Source organism: Rousettus aegyptiacus, unplaced genomic scaffold (genome assembly GCF_014176215.1).
Source record: "Rousettus aegyptiacus isolate mRouAeg1 unplaced genomic scaffold, mRouAeg1.p scaffold_m13_p_7, whole genome shotgun sequence".
Taxonomy (NCBI): Eukaryota; Metazoa; Chordata; class Mammalia; order Chiroptera; family Pteropodidae; genus Rousettus; species Rousettus aegyptiacus.
In genome coordinates this window covers 21,443,252-21,467,167 of record NW_023416310.1, presented here as the reverse complement: position 1 = coordinate 21,467,167, position 23,916 = coordinate 21,443,252, and the positions used below count along the sequence as shown (strand labels likewise).

Here is a 23,916-nt window from a genome sequence, read left to right as displayed (position 1 = left end):
GCATAGCTTCTATGGTCCTTTATTCTGCAACTAGTCATGAGACTATAGTTGATGTTTATAGCTTCCTTATTCATTTGTTTCCTTTGCCCTCCGAATTCTCCCCAGCTAGTAGGATGATATAAATCGACAATCCTGAAGGATCTGAGTCCTTAACAGTTCTGCCTGTGGACATCTTTATTTTCATTAACATTTTTCACTGAAGACGGGATTACTAGAAGCAACCCTAGAGAAACCCCTAGGTTAAAGAAACATGAGTATTTCTTCAACCTGTGCGGCTGCATCACGATTTCCTCTTGGCAATTCATGTCAATCAGCCCAGCCAGTTCAGTAATCCCTTTGTGTTCTTAATGACTTGATGGTATGATAAGCCTGCAATATCCAGAGCACATTCAAGTTCCTGTTCCAGGACCTGGGTTCAGTAATGGAAACAGAGTCCAACGTCGTAAGAGCAGGAAGCACTTATTTTGTTAAGTGTGTGATATGGTTTACTTCTGGGAGATACCCTTTTACTTCTGTTTCTTGGTCTCGTGTATTCTGACTGTGGAAGAAATAGCCACCTGGTTTGGAATATATCCTGCACCTGGAGACAGTAGACCCATCGTGCTAACTGTTGTCTCCTATCTGAGCTGTAACTGTGTCTTCAATTCTCTATCCCACCATCCTATAAGGCCAGCTGCTTTTTGACGATGGGGTTTATAATAAAACAATTGAATCCATGGTCATCAGTGTGCTGTCTCACACCTTTTCTGTAAAATGGGTTTCTTAGTGAGGGATATGATGATGGTGAACAAGGTATTCAGAATGTCCAACAATGATGGCGCTGGCAGAAGCACTGCAGGAAGGAAAAGCGCATCCATATCTGGAATAAATTTTTATTCAATAGATGGCAAGTTGCTCCCACGCCTTGATGGAAGGGCTCCCATGTAACCAAGAAGCTGGCTGGGAGAGTGTGGTAATCCACACCGGGAGCTCAGAGTTGGTCTCCACTGTTGGCATGCTGGCTGCTCTGCAGCCAGATTAGATTTGATGAGAATTCCATGTTGAACTCACACATATTATCCATTCTTTCTGCCCCTTCATTCATTTTGAACAAGCATTGAAGTAGCTAAGGGAAAAGCTGACATCTGTAGAAGTCTTCTGGTCTACCTACTTCTCAAAAGTCTCTTCAGAAGTGGGTGCCTTTGGTGAGCATTCATAAGAGAACCCAATATGCTCATACTCTGTGTCCATTTCCAAGTGGATCACCCACATCATTTTCCTCAGAGCCCCTTATCACCAATTCTCTGATCTTTATTCCAAATCTCTGAATATCCAGTTAAATTATTAGCCACTGGTTCAGTCCAAGCCACTTTTTCCAAGTGACAACTCAACATACTGCTCAAAGTTCTGCTCACTGGAAAGATTTCCTTTCTCCTACTCTTTAGGGCCACCTCCCAAACGGACTGTTGTAATATATCAATCACTTTTGATTAATAGTAGCGTATTGTGCTTCAATTTTCCTTTCTCAGTGTCTCATCACAGGGAACCTATGAGTTTAGACATGTGGGTTGATATCGCAGAATTGAGAGGGTCTTAGATATCTACTCAAATTACATGCTGTGGACTGCCATATTTTTCAGCCCTAGGAATGCCAGGATAAATTTATCACCACTAAATAACTTTGTGATTCTGCTCTAATCCTGTTGTCCTTTCGGTGGGGTTTTAGTTGCCACATGGCCTTTGCCACTCTGGGAGCTTTTTGGAAAGCAGGGAGCTTTTTCAATGGCAGTATCTCCCATCGACAATTCCCCACCAAGAGTGATCGGCCATTACAGAATTTTCAAGAATGCTGATGCTTCCATCTTCAATATATTTCTCAATGCCTGGTGAAAGAGGATCCTTCAAGTTTTCTTGGTGGGAGGCAAGTTTAGGTAGTGAACGAATGGGTTGCATATGATTAATCTATCCCAATGTCCTTGACTCCAAAAGTACTTTTAATTTCATTTGTATTACTTGACATCACAACCTCATTTAACATGAGCCAACCTCGGGCCCAGATTGTAGTAAACCAACTGAACAAACTGTTAAGAACTATTCCCAGCTGCTGGAGCCAGCACATTGAGTACATAATCTAAATTATGTTCATTTTTTATTGTCACTTTTAGAACCATCTCCATACATGTTTCTTGGGTTTCCACTGGTGGTAGAGGAGGCAGGGGTGGGGCAGGGGGGAAAATCTTGCAATTCTTTTATTGTGTAAACTATCTATTCTGGGTCAGATCTTGTCTGTATCCTTTCAGGGTATCCTAGCATCTGATTCTACTTCTAGGATGGAAGGCATAAGGTAGGGATGGGGCATTTGGGAATGATTGCTTCAGGATCTTCAAGTTAGGCTATATCCATGGTAAATGGATTCATTCAAATTGACCCAAATCCCCAGGGCCTCATTCTTTCCCAGTCAATGCCTTCAATGTTCATACAAGAGACCTAGTGAGGCTACAAATTATATTGTAAAATTCTGCTACTTGTGGCATCAGACTCTGCACCTGATTTTTACATCGGCTTTGAAGCTCCATTAAGGGATACTTTTGAGATGATCATAAGAGTGTGTGTCTTTTGACCATGTTTGAATCTGTTGTTTTCTTTCTCTAAACTCTCTTGGGCAGTTTGGAGGCTTCAGAAAGTAGAATGCTTGTCACTGCTACTGCCACTGCTGCTGCCATAGCCACTCTAATCCCTGCAAACATTCACCACCGCTGGAGCTTTTTGTCTCCTGGAAATGCCACACGAAGATGGCTTTGCCTCCTGTCTACCTTCCAAACCTTCCACCAGTGCTTCACATTTGGGGGACTTAAGTCACATCCAAGACGTGAGCTAGTTTTTAGACACTGATACCCTGCAATACGGGGTATGTAGAAGAGAAGTGGAAAAGGACTTCTAGAGTCAACACCCAATATTCAATGTATACTTGAGGTCTATCTTGGGACCACCTTTCTTACCCTAAGATGTTGACAGTACAGACTTGTGCTTCTAATTCTAGCTCCCCTTGCTTACAAGCTGTGTTATTTCACTTCTCTTTTCCTGACTTCAGTTTCCTCATCTGTTAAATGGGCGTGGCAATGAAACTTACCTTGTAGTATTATGAAGTAAGCCCTCAGCACTCCTCAATTACTGTCGATGAGCCAGCATTACTCTGCTACTATTTCGCAGTGTATTAGGTGAGTAGGATTTCTTATAAATCGGTGACTTCTGGTAAGGGCTTTGGTAGTAAACTCCCTGAGGTCCTTCAGGGAGCAGGTGGCTCTCCTAACTGCTGGACTGGCCTGTGCTTGGTACAGCTGCTGCCAGTATTAGTTGAATGAATCAATAGATAGGTGCAAACAGATAGAAGGAAAATTATGCCCCCAAGCCTCTTCGTTTCCAGCCTTGTAAATGTGAGGAGGCAGCAGTGTGGAAAGGGGACGGTGTACTTTGATGTTTAAGGGCCTGACATTGAACTGAATGCGGGTTTTCCACTTACCAGAGGCAAGACCCTGGGCGAATTAATTTACTTAGTTTCTTCTCTTGTAAAATAATGTCCATCCCCACTCCAAATGTTTGCGTGGAAGAAGAAACGGGATGGTTGAACCCAAAACCTAGTACAGGAGACCTCAGTGTCCTCCACACCTTCTGCGGATCTTTACCTGCACGGGAAGCCAAGGTGGGGATGCAAACGCCTGGACGTGACCAGGCGCAGATGCCGCCTGTGGGAGCCGAGCCCGCCCCGCGGTGCCTGCCGCGAGGATTCCCGGAGAAGGCGCCCGGCTCCCGTGATCCCGGAGCCAGCGAGGACGTGTGCGGGAGGGGGCCGGGCGGCCGCAGCGGAAGGCGGAGTCCACAGGGAAAAACGAAACTGAGAGCGAGCCGCCCAGACCCGGCTGGGTTTCGGTAGGCAGCGGCGGCGCGGGGTGAGCGCGGCCGCGGGACGACGAGGAGCGCGGGGCGCCGGGGAGCGCGGGGCGCGGCGCGGCCTGGGGCCTAGAGCGCGAGGGGAGCCCAGGCGAGCGCGCAGCACGCGGCCTCAGCCCGCGTCGCGGATGCTGGTGACAGACCCCTGACCCAGCCCCCCGCGCCCCCCTTCCGGCCCTTTCGGCCCGGCAGCGCTGTACCAGACCCGCAGCAGAGGTGCGGGACCTTTTCCGGATCCGTGCAGCGCGCTGGGAACTGAAAGCCATTTTCTTCTCGTGAAAGAATTTTTATCAGTAAGTAACGAACTAATAGCCCGGAGCGGGGTTGGCGGGGGAAGGGCGGTGGATCGAGTGGGAAATGCTGAGCCTGAATTACCTGTAGATTGGCTCAATAACCCGTCGCCCCAAATCTCTTGCCTGGCGGGTTATCATTGTTTCCCAATTGCCTGCTCTTGGCCCCTGCCTCCAACTCCGTCCTCCACCCCCGCCCCCAACCCTACCCACCCGCTCAGCCTGACCGCTACACCGCCTGTCCGCCCACAGGCGAGGCCCCTCGTTCTCTCCGCTCTGACCATTCTGCTGGTCTTGGTGCACAGCCAGGCGCACGTACCTGCCTCTGGGTCTTTGCACTACGTGATTTTTTCTTCCTGAAAAGCTCTCCCCGCAGATACCAGCATGGACCAATCCCTCACGTTGCCCTGCCTTTCTTCAATGTCATTAGTCAGAGCAGCCTTTCCGGATGACCCGCATCTAACAGAAACCCCACTCTCTCCTCGCTGTTCCCCTAACTCTGCTTCAGTTTTCAACATAGTACTTTTTCATCCGTTGACATTTTTTCTGGGTTTGTCCATGTTCCTCCATTAGTAATTTCACCAGAGCAGAGTTTTGTTCACTGGTATAACCCCAGCACTTAGTGCTCCTTAGTTGTTTAATGCGTGGTAATTCATAACTTCACTTTTGAATTTCAGAATAATGAAACTTCTGTTGCCTGTGGTTTTCTTTAGTGCTAAAATTCCCTTGCGGATAGAAGCTGAACGAGGCACCCTTTGCTGTCACTTAGGAATTTAAAATCTTGGGCAGACTGCTTTTTCTTCAGTTTGCTCCTTTGAACCTGAAGATCCACAACACTTAACCTGTAGTTTATTCATTTAAATCATGAGATATTACTTGACTGCACATTGCATGCCAGCCATCGTGCAGGCCCTGAAGGCGGCTGGGCCCTGAAGGCTGCTGCCCTATATAAGTGCTTTTTTAAATACGCCAGTTCAGTACCTATTAGTTTACACAATACTTCACTTAAATTCTAACTGGCTTGTCATTCTGATGATAGGCAGTTACTTAAGAGTTGTAAGTGCTGAGGATTTAAAGCATTTGATCGGACTTTTGGTTAAGTGAGTACTAAGAACTCTTCCATAGCTACTGTTCTGAGATCTACGACCCCCTCCAACTTGACACATGGTCTCATGGTTGTGCCTAAACTAGATGACACTTTGCTTCCTGAAAATAATGGTACTTCAACAAACCCTTATCTGAAACCTTTGGTCCAGGTGTGTTTTGGCATTCAGAGCTTTTGGATTTTGGAAAGGCAATGCAGCATCAATCCTATCTATTATGTAATGCTCTCAGGGGGATTTGGGGCAACACTTTATAATAGAACATATTTCTGAAATGAAATGTATAAATAGGAACCGAACTCTGTTAAAGACACTACATAGCTCATGCCAGTTTAGGTCTGGACAGTGGGCTACGAATCTACCAAAAACCAAACAAATGAAAACAAAATAAACCTCAGTTTTCAGTGGTTTTGGATTTTGGAATTGCAGACCAGGAGCACCATTTATCGAGGACCGCCGAGGTGGGAGACTCTGCCGAATGCTTTTCGTCGGATTTACTCCTCACAACAGCCTGTGAATCAGGTTTTAAGGTCATGAATCAAAGGTTCAGAGAGGTATCTAGCGCAGAGCTCTGTGGCTCTAAAAACCTTACTCTCTCCGCCACAGTAAGCAGTATGTGAAGATGTCGCCTTTGCTCAGATCCAGGCACTTCCAGCAATCTGCTCCCAGCCATTGCTCATCCAAACCGCTGGAGATGCCTCTGCTTGGTCTCCTGACATCTGCGCATGCTCCGTTCCTCTTTCCATACTCTGTTCTCTACAGAGCATCAGAGTGATCATTTAAAACATCAATCCAGTCTCATTACTTTTCAGCTTAGAAACCTCCAATAGTTTCCTATTACATTTGGAATAACATCCACAGCCCTCACCATGGCCTGCAAGGGCTACTTGCCATGGCGCCTGCCCACCTCTCTGACTCATTTCCTACCCTCACCCCTCATTCATTGTACAGCAGTCCCCTCGGCCTTTTTATTATCCCTCCAAAGTCCAGCCTAGTTCCTGCCTGAGGGTTTCCTCTGCCTGAGATACTCCTCCCTCATATCTTGGTATGATGGGCTTCCTTATCATTTAGGCTTGATTTAAATATTGCCTCCTAAGTAAGGTCTTCCTTGACCACCATATCTAAAACCACCTCCCTCATATTTCTGCCCCCACCTACCAACTCACTCTCTATCTCATACCCTTGTTTAATTTTATCATAGCACCTACAGACATCTGGTCATCTAATATCCACTCCTATTATTTGTTTTTGCACGTGGTCATTTTTCTTCCCTCCGTGGAATGCAGGCAGGGGCTTGTTCTATCTTGTTCATGTCTGTATACTCAGTGTCAGAACAATGCCTGACATTTGATAAGCATTTGCTGAATGAATGAAGAAAGGATGCACAGAAAACAGCAGGCAAAGAAAAAGGAGATGAGGAGACTTAAAGGAATATTTAATTTTAATAAATTATTGTCTCATTCAGTTGTACACCATCCAAGTGTTTGTCACTTACTACTTGCCACTGAGTGTTGGTGATACAAAAATGAGTAAGGCATAAACCCTGTTCCCCTAAGAGCTTACTGATTACTTTAAAAAGCAGTCAGGGCTGTGATAGGAGTAGGGCAAGGCGAAGTGGTAGGGTTACTAGCTGCCCCTTAGCATCAAAGAAGGTTGTGTTGATCCTCACACATGACAGAGTTACCCAGTAGAGAGAAGATGCAGATATTGCATTCCAGGCAGAGAGGAGAGCATGTGACAAATCATGGTGGCGAGGGTGATCTGGAGATGTTTTAATATTCATTCATTCATTATTGAGCCCTTATAAGCCTGGTCCCTTCCCTCTTGTAGGTCATGACCTCTTTAGGAAGACCATTGAATAAGCACTTGCAATAATGGTAACAAGGGCTGTGATAGCACACCAAACCAGGACCTCTCCTGGGGTGTCTGGGAAGTGACAGTTGAGCCAAGATCTATAAGAAATAGTAATTCAACAAGCAAAGGAAGCAGAGGGGTTAAATCGAGCAAACAGCCAGTGTTGGAAGTGTGCTTTTGAGAGCCATTGTTATGTAGGTGGAATTTAAAGCCAAAAACCTAGAGGCGATGACCAAGGTAGTAAATGTAGATAGATCAGAGGGAAGATCTGGGCCTTGGGAAACACAGTATTTAGAAAGAAAAAAAGATGAAGAAGAACCAGGAAAGGGACAGGGAAGGAGCCACTTGTCAAAAAGGAGGAAAACCAGGAGAGTATATGATGTCTTAGAAGTCCAAGGTAAGAAAGGGACAGGAGAGAGGAGGGAATTAGCAGCCATGTCAAATGCTTGTTTAAGATCAGATGGACAAGGACAGAACTATTAGTTTTAGAGATGGGGAAGCCATTGGTAACCTTGACAAGACCAATTTTGGTGACTCGTGGGGACTGCATAATTGGATTGGTGTTTTAAAAGATTACAGTGTGGCTATTAAATTTTTAAAAAGGAAAATGACAAGTATTGGTGATGATGTGGAGAATTGGAACTTTTGTGCATTTCTGGTAGAAGAATAATATGGTACAGCCACTGTGGAAAACAATTTGGTGGTTCCTCAAATTGTTAAATATAGAATTACAATATGATTCAGCAATTCCACTTCTAAATATATACTCAAAATATTTGAAAGTATGGACCTAAATAAGATATATGTACACCAATGTAAATTATTTGCAACGCACATAATTCATAGCAACACTTTTCACAATAGCCAAAAAGTTGAAATAATGCAGTGTCCATCAACACATGAATGGATAAATAAAATGTGGTACTGTATATACGTGTAGTGGAATGTTATCTAGCCTTCAAAAGGAAGGAAATTCTGATACATGCTACAACATGGTTGAAACTTGAAGACATACTAAGTGAAATAATCAGGCACAAAAGGACGAAAGTTGTATGATTCCACTTAAATGAAGTACCTAGAATAGGCAAATTCATAGAAATGGGAAGTATCGTTGGTTACTAGAGACTGAGAAGACAGGGAATTAGCAAATTATTGTTTAATGTGTACAGAGTCTCTGAGAAGATGAGAAGAGCTCTAGTGATGGATGGCAATGATGCCTGTACAACATTGTAAATGTACTTAACACCTGTGAATTATATACTTAAAAATGGTTAAAAGGGTAAATTTCATGTTACGTATATTTTACCACAATGAAAAAAAATCATAATGGCAGCAGGGCTGTGGCAATGAGGAACCGGTTCTAGGGTTCTTGCAGCAGTCCAGGAGTGAGATAGTGGTGGCTTGAACCAGGATGGTGGCTATAGACATTGTTGAGAAGTTGAAGGATTTGGGGGGTCAGGGCTTAGTTGTGGATTAGAAATTAAGGAAAGCACATGACAATGATGCCTCCTTGATTAATGGCTTTCAGACACTGATGGATGGTGGAGTCACTTTCTGTGAAAAGAAACTCCAAACAAACTTAAGGGAAGATCATAAATGCAGTGTTGGATCTTTTGAATTTTAAGACTTTTGAAGACATCCAAGTGGGAGATCTGAGACTCAGAGAGGTTCATAAGTGATATGTAAATTTTAGAGTTAATGACTAGATAGATGGTCATCGAAATCATGGACATGAAAAAATCATGAGGAAAAGGGTAGAGTGAAGTGAATAGCATTTAGTGCCTATGAAGATTAAGAAGTGTTAGGAAGAAAGCATGACCATGGAAGAAGAAAAATCAAAAGAGCTTTCCAACAAGAAATGAGAGGTCAACAGGGTCTGCTTTCTGTCTCTATGGATTTACCTATCCTGAATCATACAAAGGTGACCTTTTGTGTCTAGCCTCTTTCATTTAGCATGTTTTCGAGGTTTATCCATGTTGTAGGATGTTTGTACACTTCATTTCCATTTCTGGCTCAGTAAGATTCCATATGTGAATATACCACATTTTGTTTACCATTTGTCTGTTGATGGACATTTGGTTTGTTTCCACTTTTTGGCTATTGTGAATAGTGCTGCTGTGCGCATTCCTGTACAAGTATTCGTTTGAGAACCTATTTTTCAATTATTTGAGTATAGGCCTAGGAGCAGACTTGTGGGATTATGTGGTTATTGTAACCATAATTTTTAAAAGAACCATCAAATTCTTTTCTGCAGAGGCTGTACCATTTGCAGTTACATCAGGAATGTAGTGGAGTTACAATTTCTCTACATCTTCATCAACACTTTTGTTTTCTGAATTATTATTATTGCTATTATTGCCATTCTAGTGGGTGTAAAATAGTATCTAGTTGTGGTTGTGACTTGCATTTCTTTAATGGCTAATCATGTTGAGCATCTTTTCATGTGCTTGTTGGCCATCTGTACATCTTCTTTAGAGAAATATCTGTTTCAGTCCTTTGCTTATTTTTTAATTGGGTTGTCATTTTGTTGCTGCGTTACAGTTTTAAGAGTTTATATTTTCTGGATACTAGACCTGTATCATATGTATGATTTATAAATATCCCATTCTGTAGATTGTCTTTTTCATTTTCTTTATAGCGTCCTTTGGTACCTAAATATTTTTAATTTATAAAGCCTGATTTATCTGTTTTCTTTTGTTGCTTGTGTTTTTGCTGTCATAGCAAAGATTCCATTGCCAAATTTAAGGTTATGAAAATTTACCCTTATGGTGTCTTCTAAGAGCTTCATAGTTTGGGCTCTTATATTTCGGTCTATATCCTTTAGATTTGTTTGTAATTTAAAACCTTGCTACTCTCTTGGTCCACTGAGACTCATAAACTGGGTAAATTGTCCTGAAATTGACTTTTGCAAATCTCAGAGGGAAAAATTTTGGAATTTCATAAGAAAATCTATTTTTGTATAGCTAAATCCTTCATAGTTTCATGAATTCCATGATTTCATACATATGCGTGTGTATATATGTGTATATATGTGTGTATACATATTTTACATATATATATATATTTTTTCTCAACCTTTTCCCTCTCAACATAAAGAATTCTAATTCTACTCTTGCTGCCTTTTTACCTCCTCAAACAGGTGGACATACTGGCAATTAACACTCAGTGGAAACAGAGAGCAGGATTAAAGAGAAAGACCCCTTCTTTTTTTGGCTAGTTGAATTTTGAAAGTAGAAAATGTTGGAGAAATTATCTCGATTGTGCAGTCCATGAAAGAGGAAGAAAGATTTAAAGAAAGTTTTCTCTGGATCTGTGTATGTCCGAGACAAGTCATATAAAGAAAATTCTTCTTACCCCATGTTGTCTCCTAAACTGGGTTGCGAAAATCAGATTAAATATGTTCTGTGTGTGTCACTTCTTTCAAACATCACTTCTGTTGTAGATTACTGGAGAAAGAAATGGCCGATGATCTTTCATCAGGTTTCTTCATAGAAGAACTTAATAAATACCATCAGAAGAACAATGTAGAAGTTAAGTATCGTGAACTGTCTCAGAGAGGACCTCCACATGACTTAAGGTAAGATGCTGTTTAAAAAAGGGTATAGCCCTATAAAATGAACTAGTTGATAAACTAGGAGAATGGCAACTCTGGCACAATTTTGAAGTCAATACTTCAGCTCTAGAGCAAAGTTGCCACAGAATTCTGTGAGAGTCGTCTTGGCATATAATGGTAACTCGAGAGGACTCTAGAGAAAAAAGAAGGTATAAGCCTTTCCATGCTTCAAGATGATATGTTGTTAAGCTGTTTGGAGGTGACTGCTTAAATTCTGTATTGAACATAGGTTAAAACCTTGAAAGGCAGTTCATAAGAGGCAGTGGTGATTGGAATACTTGTCCTTAGATAATCCACGAGTTTAATAATATTTTGTGAATATTTTCTTTGTAATCAGGTTTACCTTTCAAGTTATAATAGATGAGAGAAAATTTCCAGAAGCCGAAGGTAAATCAAAGAAGGGAGCAAAAAATGCTGCAGCCAAATTAGCTTTAGAAATACTTAATAAAGAAAAAAAGGTGAGTAATTGCCATTTTTACCGCTACTGAAAGGGGACTCACAAATATATTTTATATGTTACTCTATGAGAAAGTATCCATATATGGAATAAAGCCATTTGCAAGTTCCTTTACACTCGGAAGTTTTTTAAAAAGTTCAAACTTGTTTCCGGTCTCTATTTCTGCAGAACCCTGAATGAGAGGTATGCCTAGGATAGAGTGGACAAAGCTGGATAACACCTTAGATTGTTGATGGCAGTGATTTGAAGAAACATTGAAAGGAAACAGTGAGAAATGAGCTGACATGGGCTGACAGTAGTTCCTCTCTTATTGAGGGAATACAGTGGAAAAGGGCAAAGAGATAACAGTGGTTGTGAGGAGAATGATGTATATGGAGAGCAGATGATAGGGAACAGACATGCATATAATTGGTACTCCTGACGATGAGAACAGAGTAACTAGTACAGAGAAAGCTATCCGAAGAGATTTAGTAGAAAATGTTCTGGAATAAAGAAAGACCTGGCTGAAGATGAAAACAACTCAACAGATAACAGAAAAATGTAGAACCACCAAGAGCAACTTCAATCATTGTGAAAGTACTGAGTTCTAGAGATGAAGAAAGAATCCTCGAGCATCTAGGCAGAAGAAATTATATAAAATGTAAAAATGAAAAAAAAAAGGGCTTTTTGTTAGTATAATTTACTTGTCCCCACTCTCTCCTTCCTGTAAGTCTTTCATTTTTCTACAGCAACTCAGAGCTCCTTTCTATTTGCTAGATTAGATGCCACTGGATTTGAATTGATTTTTGCTCAAATAAACTCTTAAAATTAAAAAAACCGAAAAAACTATCATGCTGACCACAGCAACATTGAAAACCAGGAGATAGGGGAGCAGTGGCTGTAAAATGAGAGAAGTCATTTACATGTGGGACAAAAGATGATTATTCTCAGATATTGAAACTTTTGGAAAAATTTAGCTTTTAAGATACTTTCCTGAAAAACCTTACTTGAAGATGTCACCCTTCTAGCCACAACTGAAAAATTAATCAGGCAAAATCACAAATGCATACATTATTAATTAGTTAGAAAACCAAGTCAAGAAGTTAGAAAAAGAAGAATAGAAAGAAATTAATAACAATAAGGGCAGAAATTAAGGTAAGAGAAAATAAAGAAATAATAAAGTAGATCAGTAAAACCCAGTTTAATAAGATTAATAAAGTTGAAAAACTTTGGACAGGATTTCATCAGGTTAAGAATAAAAGAAGGTGCAGATAACAATGGAAGGAATGATGTGATTTTATTCATCTTTCCCATTAAATTGTCATCCAGAATATAGCTTTAGTTCAATATTCATTATCTTGCTCTTTTTTTGAAACTTACAACGTGTAAGTTTCAAAACTTACAAAGGGCAAGCTAGAAAGTGTTATATAGTATTTTGCATGGAAAATCAGAAAATTGACTGTTTTGTTTTTCCTTATGAAACTGTATAAGGAAAATGAGTGATTCCTTTCCTATTCCTAGAATTTATTCTCGTGGATTTTTTCTGGTAGAGGAAGGTATATACTTATATGTTGACTCAAAGTAATATAACGGAAATACACATAAAATCTAAGTTGTCTTTCAAGTGACTCATTTAGTAATTTTATCAGAAAAATAAAAGAGTTATTCTTTGTTGTCATTTATATTAAACAAATTTTTTTTCTTCGTAGGAAGTTAGTTCATTATCTCTGTCGACAACAGATACTTCAGATTTATCCATTGGGAATTATATAGGCCTTGTTAATAGGCTTGCCCAGAAGGCAAAACTAACTGTAAATTATCAAATGGAATTAGACGCAGAAGAGCCTGGAAGGTGAGATGTAGTTCAGCTTTTCGTTCTGTGTCATTGTATCTAAGTAATAGAATGGGCTCATTTTCGTGTCTGATTATCCAGAAATATTTGTCTTTTTTGTCCATTCCGCACGGAAGGTTTTATATGACTTATAAGCAATAGGCCATCTTTGTAATTAAAATATTAAAATGCTTCATTGTTGAAAACTTGGAATCCATATACCATAATTAATCAAATCTGGGTAATCCTTTGTTTCTGAAGTATAGCTGGATGGTTTAAGTTGCAGGAAACCTACCTAAGAGAGTATGAGGTGCCCTGCTTGAGGGATGCAGAGATCTTCCCATTCCCGAGGTCACAGTGGGAGTGGCTGTGTAAGGATGGCTCTGCCACATGTGTAGAATGACTCTGTTTCCACCATTGTCAGATTATAGAGCTATCTGTCCAGGTGTTGGCCTTTCAAATTTGGTTAGATGGTGTCACTCTTCAGACAAACACCATGAGTCAGAATGAATAGGTTTTCACCCTAGACTGTGAGGAGACCAGGATTTGAGGAATCTAATGCGGGGGGGGGGGGAGGTGTAGACAGGAGTGTCAGAGTAACTGAGACTATCACCAGTGAGGTAAGATTTGTAAGTGAGGATAAAGAATGGATTGGACTGAGAAAAACAAAAAACAAATGAGCATGAGAGAGATTATTTCTGAGCTGCAACCAACAAGTTAAATGTGGGAGAAGAAAAAAATTTAAATGTAAATAGTCTGAACAACCACTTTAGGATACTATCCTATTTACATTTGACTTTACTCCAGTTGGATTTTAGGCAAGAACTAGGAAGAGGAAAATGTGATAGTATGTCTTGGAATGAAATAGTCAAAGGTGAATTCTGTGAGTCAGTCTCAATAAATTAAGAGGCTGTTTTATTTTTCCATAGTTCACATGTTTGGTTCCTGTGAATTTAGTGTTCTCACATTAGATTCCTAAAAGAGAGAAAAACTAATAAAGTGTGCCTGGGAAAAAGAGAAGCTATAGGAATGATAGAAGTCACTCAGCCCAGCTCCCTAATTCTCTCTTTAGGCCTGGAGGAGAAGACAGCCTGGTTGGGTGTGTTTCCCTCTATGGCAAATAATACTGGAATAATTTTGTAGCAGTATATAGTAACTCCATGATACTTTGTCCATTGCTTTGGCACCTTAAAGACAGTTCTTATGTAATTGTCCAGGTATTAGGATTTTGTACACAGAAGCAGGGGACGGAGAATTCTGAGGTTAGAGCAAAATCCGTGCTTCACCTGTTCCCTACAAAACGCTGTCAGTTCATTATTTCTCCTGTAGAAACCGCACTTTCTTTACTGGATTTTTCTTTCCCATTTAAGCATCTCTGACAAATTCACCAGATTATCTCTTTTCTATCTCTACCTTCATATCTTTTGGCCTTTGGGGAATTTTTAAAAGTCACCACTTAATGCCTTTAAGCCAGATCTTCGAATGAAGCAACAAAGAGTTAGAAGTTGTCTGAAAAATGCAAGCTGAGATGTCGGCCAGTGCTGGTTATTCTGACAAAATTGGTCAGCCATCTTACTGAAGATTTAAATTATACAAGATATGAAATATAAATCTACCTATTAAATTAATGTTACCTTAAAGACTTTGTCGATATGTAGCTTTTTAAAGTCATAGATGTACTACTTTTTGGTATTTAGGTAAATACTCTCCATCATTTCTCCTAGATTTCATTGTACATGTGTAATGGGACAGAAAAAATACGACGTTGCTGTGGCTTCTAACAAGCAGAAGGCAAGACAACTGGCTGCTAAATTCGCATATGAGCAGATACTCTCAGATAAAACCTCAGTGGTATGCACTGCTTTTGGATTTTTTTTTGTATTTTAAAATCCTCTCTGAAGTTGATTTGAGATTTGACTGTGTTCGCATGATTTTAAGACAGCCATTCACATAGCAAAAGGATTCCTCAATTCTGTGTCCCACCAGGGAGGGCTGTATATGTTTGTTTATGGGTGTGAATTTGGTAAATGTGGGGAAATAAATGTGGCAGTACACAGAGACTGAGCCACTTTGAAGAAGTCATTTAGTTGCACTTAAACCACCTGAGGGGCTTTCTTTCTTTCCAAAGGATGACTTAGCTTCTCTTGGTTCTTCTTCTGCTGCGTCCAGTGACTATGGAAGTAACTCTTCAATGACAAACATGTGGTAAGTATATACAAACGACTGTGATATTTAAGAAATTCAAATTGCTTCCTGAAAGAGCAAGTTTTCTATGAAAGTGTTTAAAGTTTAAAGAGAATTCAGAGAAATTACTGATCAATAAAAAATGGTCAGAATTCATAAACTAATAGTCATCTTCTTTTCTTCTAGTGATTTTGAGTCACCACATGAAAATGGCTTTTTAGCAAATGGCTCAGAAAGAAATGATAACAGCGACAGTTTTAGCAATTGGTCTTCATCTTCTGTGGTATAGTATTCATCTCAGCTTCCCAGTTACTCTTATTTTCCTTTGCGCTTCCTCATTTAAAAAGGACCTTCTATACCCACCATAATTTTTCTAGTTTTTATTTCATGGGCTCTTATAAATAATATTTGGCAGCCCTTGACTCTCTCCTTTTATTGTTTACTCCCATCTCACTGGCAGAATTCTCCCACTTTTCACTCCATCTTTCTCTCCCTGCTAACCTTCAAATTTTCATGTATTCCTGTGATCTTCTTATCTTCCACCAATTGTCCAGTACTTAAAAGGTTGACTAATATAGCTCTGCTTCTGTTTTAAGAAAGTCAAAACTAAATTTACAATTAAAACTAAACTTAAGAATCAGATAATTTTTGTAGGGCAAGAAACATATGAAAAGATGATTTAATTTAACTCATAGCAATCAGGAAAATGCAAATCAGAACAATAATTAGGTACTGTTTTAAACCCATTAGATTGGCAAATTTTGAGTCTGGTGATACTAAGTGTTGGCACAGCTCTGTTCCAGTGATAGCTATTATACTCTCCTGGCGGAAATGTCAATCAGTACTGCCAAGGAGTGCCATTACTGGGACTGTCTCCTAGGGAGACATTTGCATGTGTGCACAGAAAAACATGTATAAGAATATTCTTTGCAACACCGTTTATAATAGGAAAAAATTAGAAAAGAATGACGCTCATTAGCGGAATGGCTAAATTAATCCGTAGCTTAGTCACCATGCACTACAGAGGCCGACAGGTGATATGAGCTCAAGAAATCTTAGTCTGATGTTTCCCACTTCGTAGCAACATATTTAAATTGGTAACACACACACATACACACACACAAAATCTATCAGAATAAAAGTGAATATGAATAAAGAATAGCTATATGAAATTACTGTTTTGCTAAAAATTAAAGTTAAATTATTAATTTGTGCTAAAAGTGAATATATCCGCATTGCCATTTTTAACTGGTGATCTGATCAGAAACCCATAGGATGTTATCTTAAACTAGACACCTGTGCTCCATATATGTGTTACTAGCACTGTGAATGATTGGGATGCACACCTTGTTGAGATCTGCTGGCCAGAGAATTACCCAGGGAAGCCATATTCTGTACCTGGAAAATCAGTACTTCTGCAGAACATGCCCTATAATTGCCTTTTTTGTCCTTTCTGCCATATCTTTCTGATTGCTATAAGAGATGAGAACATTGATATAACCAGGTAAACTGAGAAGCAGTGCTCGATGAGAGTACAAAAATTGATGAGGCTGTTAATCTTATGGACAAAGAAATGTGGTCACAGAGCCAGCTAAAAGTACAGAAGGAGGAATAGCAAGAAAAAACAATACGATTGATTTAATCATCCGAAATGATTTTTCCATTCTCTTTTGTTACAGAGCAGTGCTAGAAAAAGTCTTGGGAAGGTGAAAAGGTGAGTATCATTAGGCATTGAATATAGTTTGAAATGAAGTTATCTTTCAGACTTTGTCAGCCTTCTTTGTTAAGTCTTCCGTATTTGTCAAGTATTGTACACCGTCATCTGGGTGGAGTTTCAAAAGTAGAAACTGTGGTTAAGGACCACAAAAAGCTTGAAATCTTCAAATGAATAGTTTTAAAAACATAGAGAAATATTTGGATGTACGAACATACTACACCATAGATGTAAAGGCCTATGGGGGCGTTGCTAGAATAATTGGTTAAAGAAATGGACTTGGAGAGATGTTTCCAAGAGAAGTGCATTGTTCTGCAGATAAGCAGGTTGGGTAGAAATGGTGTTATAACGTGGGTAAGAAGAAAGAAGATCAAATATTATGTAAATTATGGTGAATTGGTTTCTTTCATTGAAGTGAAAAACAAGAATGTAAATATAGTCAGCAGTGAAGGTGAGATGGCAGCAGGGACCATTCTGAGCTATGAGTATGTTCTGAACAGTAGACAGTGTGTTGAGGAAAGATGAATCTTGATGTGGGCGTTTGGGTCGAGGCGAGACGTCTGCATGTGAGATGATCAGGTCATGCTGTGATTATAGTGGCAGAGAGGAAGGGTGAGGAGAATTTGTGGAACAGACTGCAAGGGAAGAGTAGATAAGACTTGAGGGAATAGAGTTACAGTAACTGGATGAAGAAGCAAAGGAGAAAGGATTTCAAGATTGTTTCTTGTGGATGGGATACAGATAACAATCATGGCACTGATAGTGATAAGGAAGTCGAAGATTTGAGGGCTTAGAGGGAAGGTAACAATTTAGTTTTTGGTGGTGTTTGAACTTTTAATTGCAGGTGGCTTACCACCTGTAAGGAAAAAAGTACAAAGGAAGAAAGACCAGGATAGATGTCCTGAGGTTCTAGAGGGAGAAAAGGAAATGAATGCATTAAGGGAAAAACAAAACAAAACAAAACAGAAAGGAATGAAAAATTATAGAGAACAGAAGGGAACCCTAAGTACATCATTTTTATAAAGAAAAAGGTAAACACTTGCTATTCTTGTTTTACTAGTTGACTTGAAATATAAAATGCCTAGTACAGAGCATAAAAGCCACTCTACACAAGTTATATTTGATTTCCGTTTTATTTGAGTTTTAATTCTTCTCTTAATTTTTAGAAATTTGGCACCCAAATTTAACTTCTTTGAAACAGCAAGCAGCGAGTACACCATGAACCAAAGGTAAGAGTGAACCGTGAAAAGAAATTCGGTCAAAGATATGTTTGCAAATTTGCCAACAGTTTCATAAGGGACTGTTGTACATCAGACAGGTTACATTATATTTCTAGTTGAACAGTTTAATTGTTTTGGCACAATCAGGCCCACAAAGGGTCATTGTCGCTTGGAAAAGTAAAGTTTATACAAATTTACATAGAATGTTGTAATGTAGATCTAAGTGATACTTACATAGATTTCTCAGACATCTGTGGAAGTTTTAATAATAAAAGGAAATATTCCTATTAATCAGTATTTTTTTTTCCAAAAAGAGTACTTCCGAAGGCATCAGAATAGATCCACTTGAGTCTGTTTTCCATTTTCCAGCTTCATACCAGAGTTCATTTTGAAAAAGGATTGCTTTTCTGTTAAATCATGTGTTTGGGTTTAAATAAAGTATCTAAAATGAAGAAGGGCTATTTGCAACAGGAGGACATTGAATATAGCTTAAAAAAACAGTAGAGAACCAACAGATATTGAATAAGTACGTAATGTATAGCTGGCACGCACTGGGCATTGGCTCTTTAGTACGAACAAATAGGACAGCTCCTGCATTCATAGGCTTTTGTGGGGATAATTACATGACAAAGTCTGTAATTACAAACTGTGGTCAGAGGCCTGAAAGATGAGGCAGCACAGGGAAGTGGGGGGCCCTGGGGCTCTGCAAAAGAAGAGCATTCGGAAGGTGAAGATGCAACAGGTGATGGGAGTGTTCAGGGAGCAGAGAGGAAGTTGTGTGTGTGGAGTGCAGCAGACCAGGGCACAGTGCTAGGAGAGGGAGGCAGGGGCCAAATCACATGGGCCCTCGTAAGCCATTTAAGGGCTTTCTGGTTTTTGCTGAATGCAGAGCTAGGCTATTTGGCAATTAGGCAGTAAAGAGACATAATCAGACCAAGTTTTTATCCCACTGGTTGCTGTGCAGATCATGGATTGAGGTGGAGAAAGAGAGACAGTGGAGTGTCTGGTTAGCAAGGTCCCACAAGAGCCTGATGGAGGCTGGGAGTGGTGTGACGGTGTCAGCGATGGGAAAAGTGGGCGCCTGCTCATTTTTCATAACAGCTTGGTGGTAGCTGTAGAACACAATAGGGAGCTTCTTTCTAAAGTTTTATACTTGTAGTAAGACTCTTTGCCATGGCTATCGTACAGCCAGGAGTTGACTGAGCCTCCCAAGGGTGATCTGTTATGTGGGAGGAGAAGCGTGAGGAACTACGCTTTGCTTTGCGATTCAAGAGTTTTTGTGAAATGGGATCCTCCCCAATGGGGAGGATCTTGTTTGTTACACAGTCCATGTCCATTTTACCAGTGACATTAAGGGAAAGCGGAAGGGGTGGGAGCCAGCAGGCATTGGACCTTAGAATAACAGTGTCACTTTTCTTTTTAAGGTTTCTTGAGTGTTTTCAAGAGATAACACCAATTGGCTCAGGTGGATATGGCCATGTGTTCAAAGCAAAACACAAAATTGATGGGATGACTTATGTTATTAAACGTGTTAAATATGATAATGAGTAAGTAGTAAATGTTTTTTCTTTTTTTTTTAATGAGAAGGTGTGTTGAGCCTGCACTATTTTTTATATATCACTCTTCCTCATTAGTGTATTATTTAATTTTTTTTCCAGTCCTCCTTAAAAATGTTATTCACCTTCAGGCATTTGGATTACTCTGAAATGATCTCACATTATCACAGTTATTTCAATAGAAAATGGATATACCGTTGACCATTCCTTTAAAGCTGTCTTGATGAAAACTGAAGTTATAGCCTCATTTAGCTTCAGGTGACCTTTGATATTCTCTAGTCTCATCTCCTTATTTTACAAATGAGGGGACTGAGATCCAAAGATGTAAACTGATTTTCCAAAGGTAAAGGTAGTTGGTAATTGTTCTAGTGGCCTAACATTGCATAATATACCATTCCAAAAATGGCTTGAAAACAACAGGTTATTACTATCAGTCATGACCTTGTGAGTTGGTTGTGTTCATCTGGGCCATTCTCACTTAGGGTTTGTCATGCATTTGCAGTCAGGAGTCTTCTGAAGCCTTGACGAGGCTGGGCATCTAAGATGGTTCTCTCACTTGGCTAGCAGATGATGCTGGCTGTTGACTGGAAGTTCAGCTGAGACTGTTAACCAGAATGTCTTTATGTGGCTTCTCACAGCTTAATGGCTGATTCCTAAGAAGGATTGTCCCCAGAGCAATTGTCCCAAGGGGGAGCAGCAAAGGCTACTTTTGACCTAGTCTTGGAAGTTCCACATTATATTGGTTAAACAAAGTCACTAAAGCCAGCTCAGATTCAAAGGAAGGGCAAATACACTCCATCTTTTAATCTGAGGAGCGGGTGTGTGAATGGGGAGGAAGGGATTGATTATGACCATCTTTGGACACTATGTACCATGTTAAAAAGGTGGAGATTTAGAACTCATTCTCTGGAATGCCAATCCACCCTGTTCCCACTGTAACTTATTGCTTGTCATGTTTGTTTTATGCATTACCTGCACCCTCTCCCCAGCCGACCCTTACTGGAAAACAGAACTTGTTCAGGAATACACATAAGAAGGAAGTCTTAAATCACATGTTCACCAGTTTACCAGTCTTGCTTGTTGTTTCCTGGCAGTTGTTACTATGTGTAACTTGGACAGACTGATCCTTCAAGGACTAGAGAAGGAGATGCAAAAGGGTATGGGCTAAGGAAAAGGACCCGAGCAAAGGAGAAGCAGGCATGGAGTCCTAAGTACTCTTCATTTTAATGAGACAATCTGACCTGTGGATAATGCCTTGCAGTTGAAATGCCTTCATACCTTCTTGACATCAAAACAAGGCTTTTTTCTTTTTTACTGCTTTGCTTAATAGGAGTGAAATATTTAGTTTTTTCTATTTGATAGCAACTTTTTTGATGGAATACTTAATGGTGATCAGGGTGCATATTATGAGACACCTTTAGTAGCTTTGTAAATTGGTACAGCACAGTTAAAATATACTTGGAAATATTAATCTAGAGTTATGAAAATGTTTATATGCTTTGACCCATGGATTTCCTGTCTAAAAACCTAGCCTAAGGATATAAGTCAAATTACAGAAAAAAAACTGTACAAGAGTGTATATATATGTATGTGTGTGTGTGTGTGTGTATATATATATATATATATATATATATATATATATCTCATAGTGTCATTTTTAACAGTGAAAAGTTAGAAAAAACAAATGTGTAGCAGTTAAGAAATGAGAAAGTATGTTTTGTTTTCTTCCCAATCATGGCTATTTTGCAGTCATTAAAAATGAGGGTTATATGCTGTACATATTTACACATGAAATAATACAATGCTGGAAATTGCTTCAGAATAATCCAGGGGATGATGAGAAAGTGGGTAAGAGTGTAGATGAAACAAGATTGGTCAGGAGTTACCTGTTTCATCTGGGTAATGGCTAGGTAGGGGTTCATTATATTATTTGCTCTACTTTTTTATAGTTTTGAAAACTTACATTGAAAAGTTTTACATGATGGTTATGCAGGTTGTAAAATGGCAAGGAAAATTATAGAGATAACGTGAAAAAATAGGATAAAAATTATATACTATAGTTATAAATATATTAAAATATATACAAGGAAAGACGATAAGAAATAACCCAAAATAGTAATAGAATGTGTTAGGATAATCAATGTATGAGGTTTGTTTGTTTTATTTAATTTTTACAAATTTTATGTCATGTAAAGAATTTTTCACATTAAAAACAGAAATCATACAATGTTTGCTTATCCTTTCTCATCCTTGAAATCTCAAATGTGTTTACTCCATTTAGCATAGAATTTTGTCTTAGCTTTTGGCCACAGTCCCTGTAAAGCTTCCACAATGTACAGCCAAGTCTCTGTTTCTCTGCATAGAGCCTATCCTTTGTGTATTTTTGCCACACATTGAAAATTCTGAACTAGCGTCTTCGTGCTGCCTGGGTTACCCACCCTTGCTACCCGAATGGGCTTTGTTTATAAAACCCAAAGTGACATTAACACAAGTCTAAACAAAACATAATGTATGAATTGGGTACCAAAAAAAGTATCATTGGCATTTCAGAGACTAATACCAATGACTTATGTTTGGGGTGATTTAAGTCGTTGCTTTTTCTTTTATGCTGAGAGTGGAAACAGCTATGCTTTTTTCTGTATGTTCACTTATTTTTTTTTCAGGGCTCCTGGCTTTCATTCTAAAACTCAGAGTGTGGTAACCAAGGCGATTGTTTAATGAAGGAGTGTATGTAGATAGTTGTCTCCTGTTACTTGAGATATTTTGCTATTGTTATCAGGGATGTATACTCACCCTTCACGTTCCCTGTTTTTCTTTAACTAGGAAGGCAGAGCGTGAAGTAAGAGCTTTGGCAGCACTTCACCATCCAAATATTGTTCGCTACTCTCAGTGTTGGGCTGGAACTGATTATAATCCTGAGAACAGCGATATCGGAAGGTAACTAAAAAGAAATTCTCATAGGCATAATAGGATGGAGGAAACTGTCCTTGACTATGTGTGGGCCACTGGATAAGGCCATTAATTAATACATAAACACTGTTTGAGACACTGTTATGACTCCATTCTGCAGGTAAGGAGACAATGAATAATCCTTGTGCCTCTCCTCTTTTCTTGTGCTCAGCTCTTTTCAAAATGTCAAGTTTAGCTTTCCTGACTCTGTTGTTTAATGTCTAGGCTTGCCCATATGCCCCCACTTCAGTGTGGGCTGTAAATGCAGTCTTGCAAAGGAAGTTTGAACATACTGTAGATGCTGCAACTGGAGGTTCCCTCCTCAGCTTCCAGCACTTTTCTCTCCCTCTCTCAGGCCCCCAATTGGTGGGGCACAGTCCAGGAGCCTCTTTCAAATGCATCTACATCATTTATGATGGGGTGGTGGGCAGCAAAAATAATTTTAAGAGCATGAGGTGTGGCGAGGCACCCTACCTTGTATCCCTCGTGTTTTGTCTCAGGTGAGCTACTGCCAAAGGACTGGAGAATTCTAAAGAGCTGGTGCCTTATTTCGAAGGTCACCTAGCCTTTCTTGGGGAGTGTCCTCACTGCAATCCTGAGGCCATGGTGCGCCTGTTCATCCATCATACCCTGACTCCGGTCCTGTCTCCACCCCATGTAACTGAGAACTTTATCATCAGTTTCAGGAGTTCTTTACTTTATCATCAGTGCACAGGACTTCTTCAGCTTTCAGGAAATTCTTGGCTACCTCTTTTTATTTTAGAGCCAGCATATGTTCAATGAATGTAAATTAATGTTGATGCCAACTTAGTTTAAAAAAAACAAAAAAACAAAACCATGGTTAGCAAAATCAGCCTTCCCAGTTAAATATCATAGCAATTTGTTGCCGCTTCTCTTAGAGCACGTATCCTTGTACCATGGTTTTAGGTTTGGTTTTCCTTTACCTCGCTCCTGTTACACTGTCATCCCCATGACAGCAGGGATAGTGTCTAACTCATTTTCTTAACTCTCGGTGCCTGTTCGGGGTATGCCTTTCACAAAATAGTTGCTCCGTAGATTGATGGTGAATTAAAGTGTGTCAAAATTATTTATAAAATAATGATATTTAGTTTTCTGTAATTCCATTGTATTAATCTTTTCATTCCTATCTATTAGCAAAGGCGAGCAAAGATCTTCAGCATTAAAGAATGGACAGGCTTATCCATCATTAATTAGCTAAAAAATGAAGCTCTGGATATC

General features: G+C 39.7%; 1 protein-coding gene across 1 annotated transcript in view; it reads left to right on the top strand.

Annotated features, from left to right (window-relative positions):
- The first annotated feature begins 4,069 nt into the window (after positions 1-4,069).
- EIF2AK2 (eukaryotic translation initiation factor 2 alpha kinase 2) overlaps positions 4,070-23,916 on the top strand; it is a 31,732-nt gene continuing 11,885 nt past the window's right edge. Inside the window, exons 1-11 of the mRNA XM_016162499.2 lie at positions 4,070-4,220; positions 10,617-10,751; positions 11,125-11,245; positions 12,933-13,075; positions 14,779-14,905; positions 15,183-15,259; positions 15,425-15,521; positions 16,918-16,952; positions 18,119-18,181; positions 19,597-19,719; positions 22,552-22,665. Of these exons, the coding sequence (XP_016017985.2) occupies positions 10,633-10,751; positions 11,125-11,245; positions 12,933-13,075; positions 14,779-14,905; positions 15,183-15,259; positions 15,425-15,521; positions 16,918-16,952; positions 18,119-18,181; positions 19,597-19,719; positions 22,552-22,665 (1,019 nt within the window). The 5' untranslated portion in view covers positions 4,070-4,220; positions 10,617-10,632. The remainder of the gene's footprint in view (positions 4,221-10,616; positions 10,752-11,124; positions 11,246-12,932; positions 13,076-14,778; positions 14,906-15,182; positions 15,260-15,424; positions 15,522-16,917; positions 16,953-18,118; positions 18,182-19,596; positions 19,720-22,551; positions 22,666-23,916) is intronic.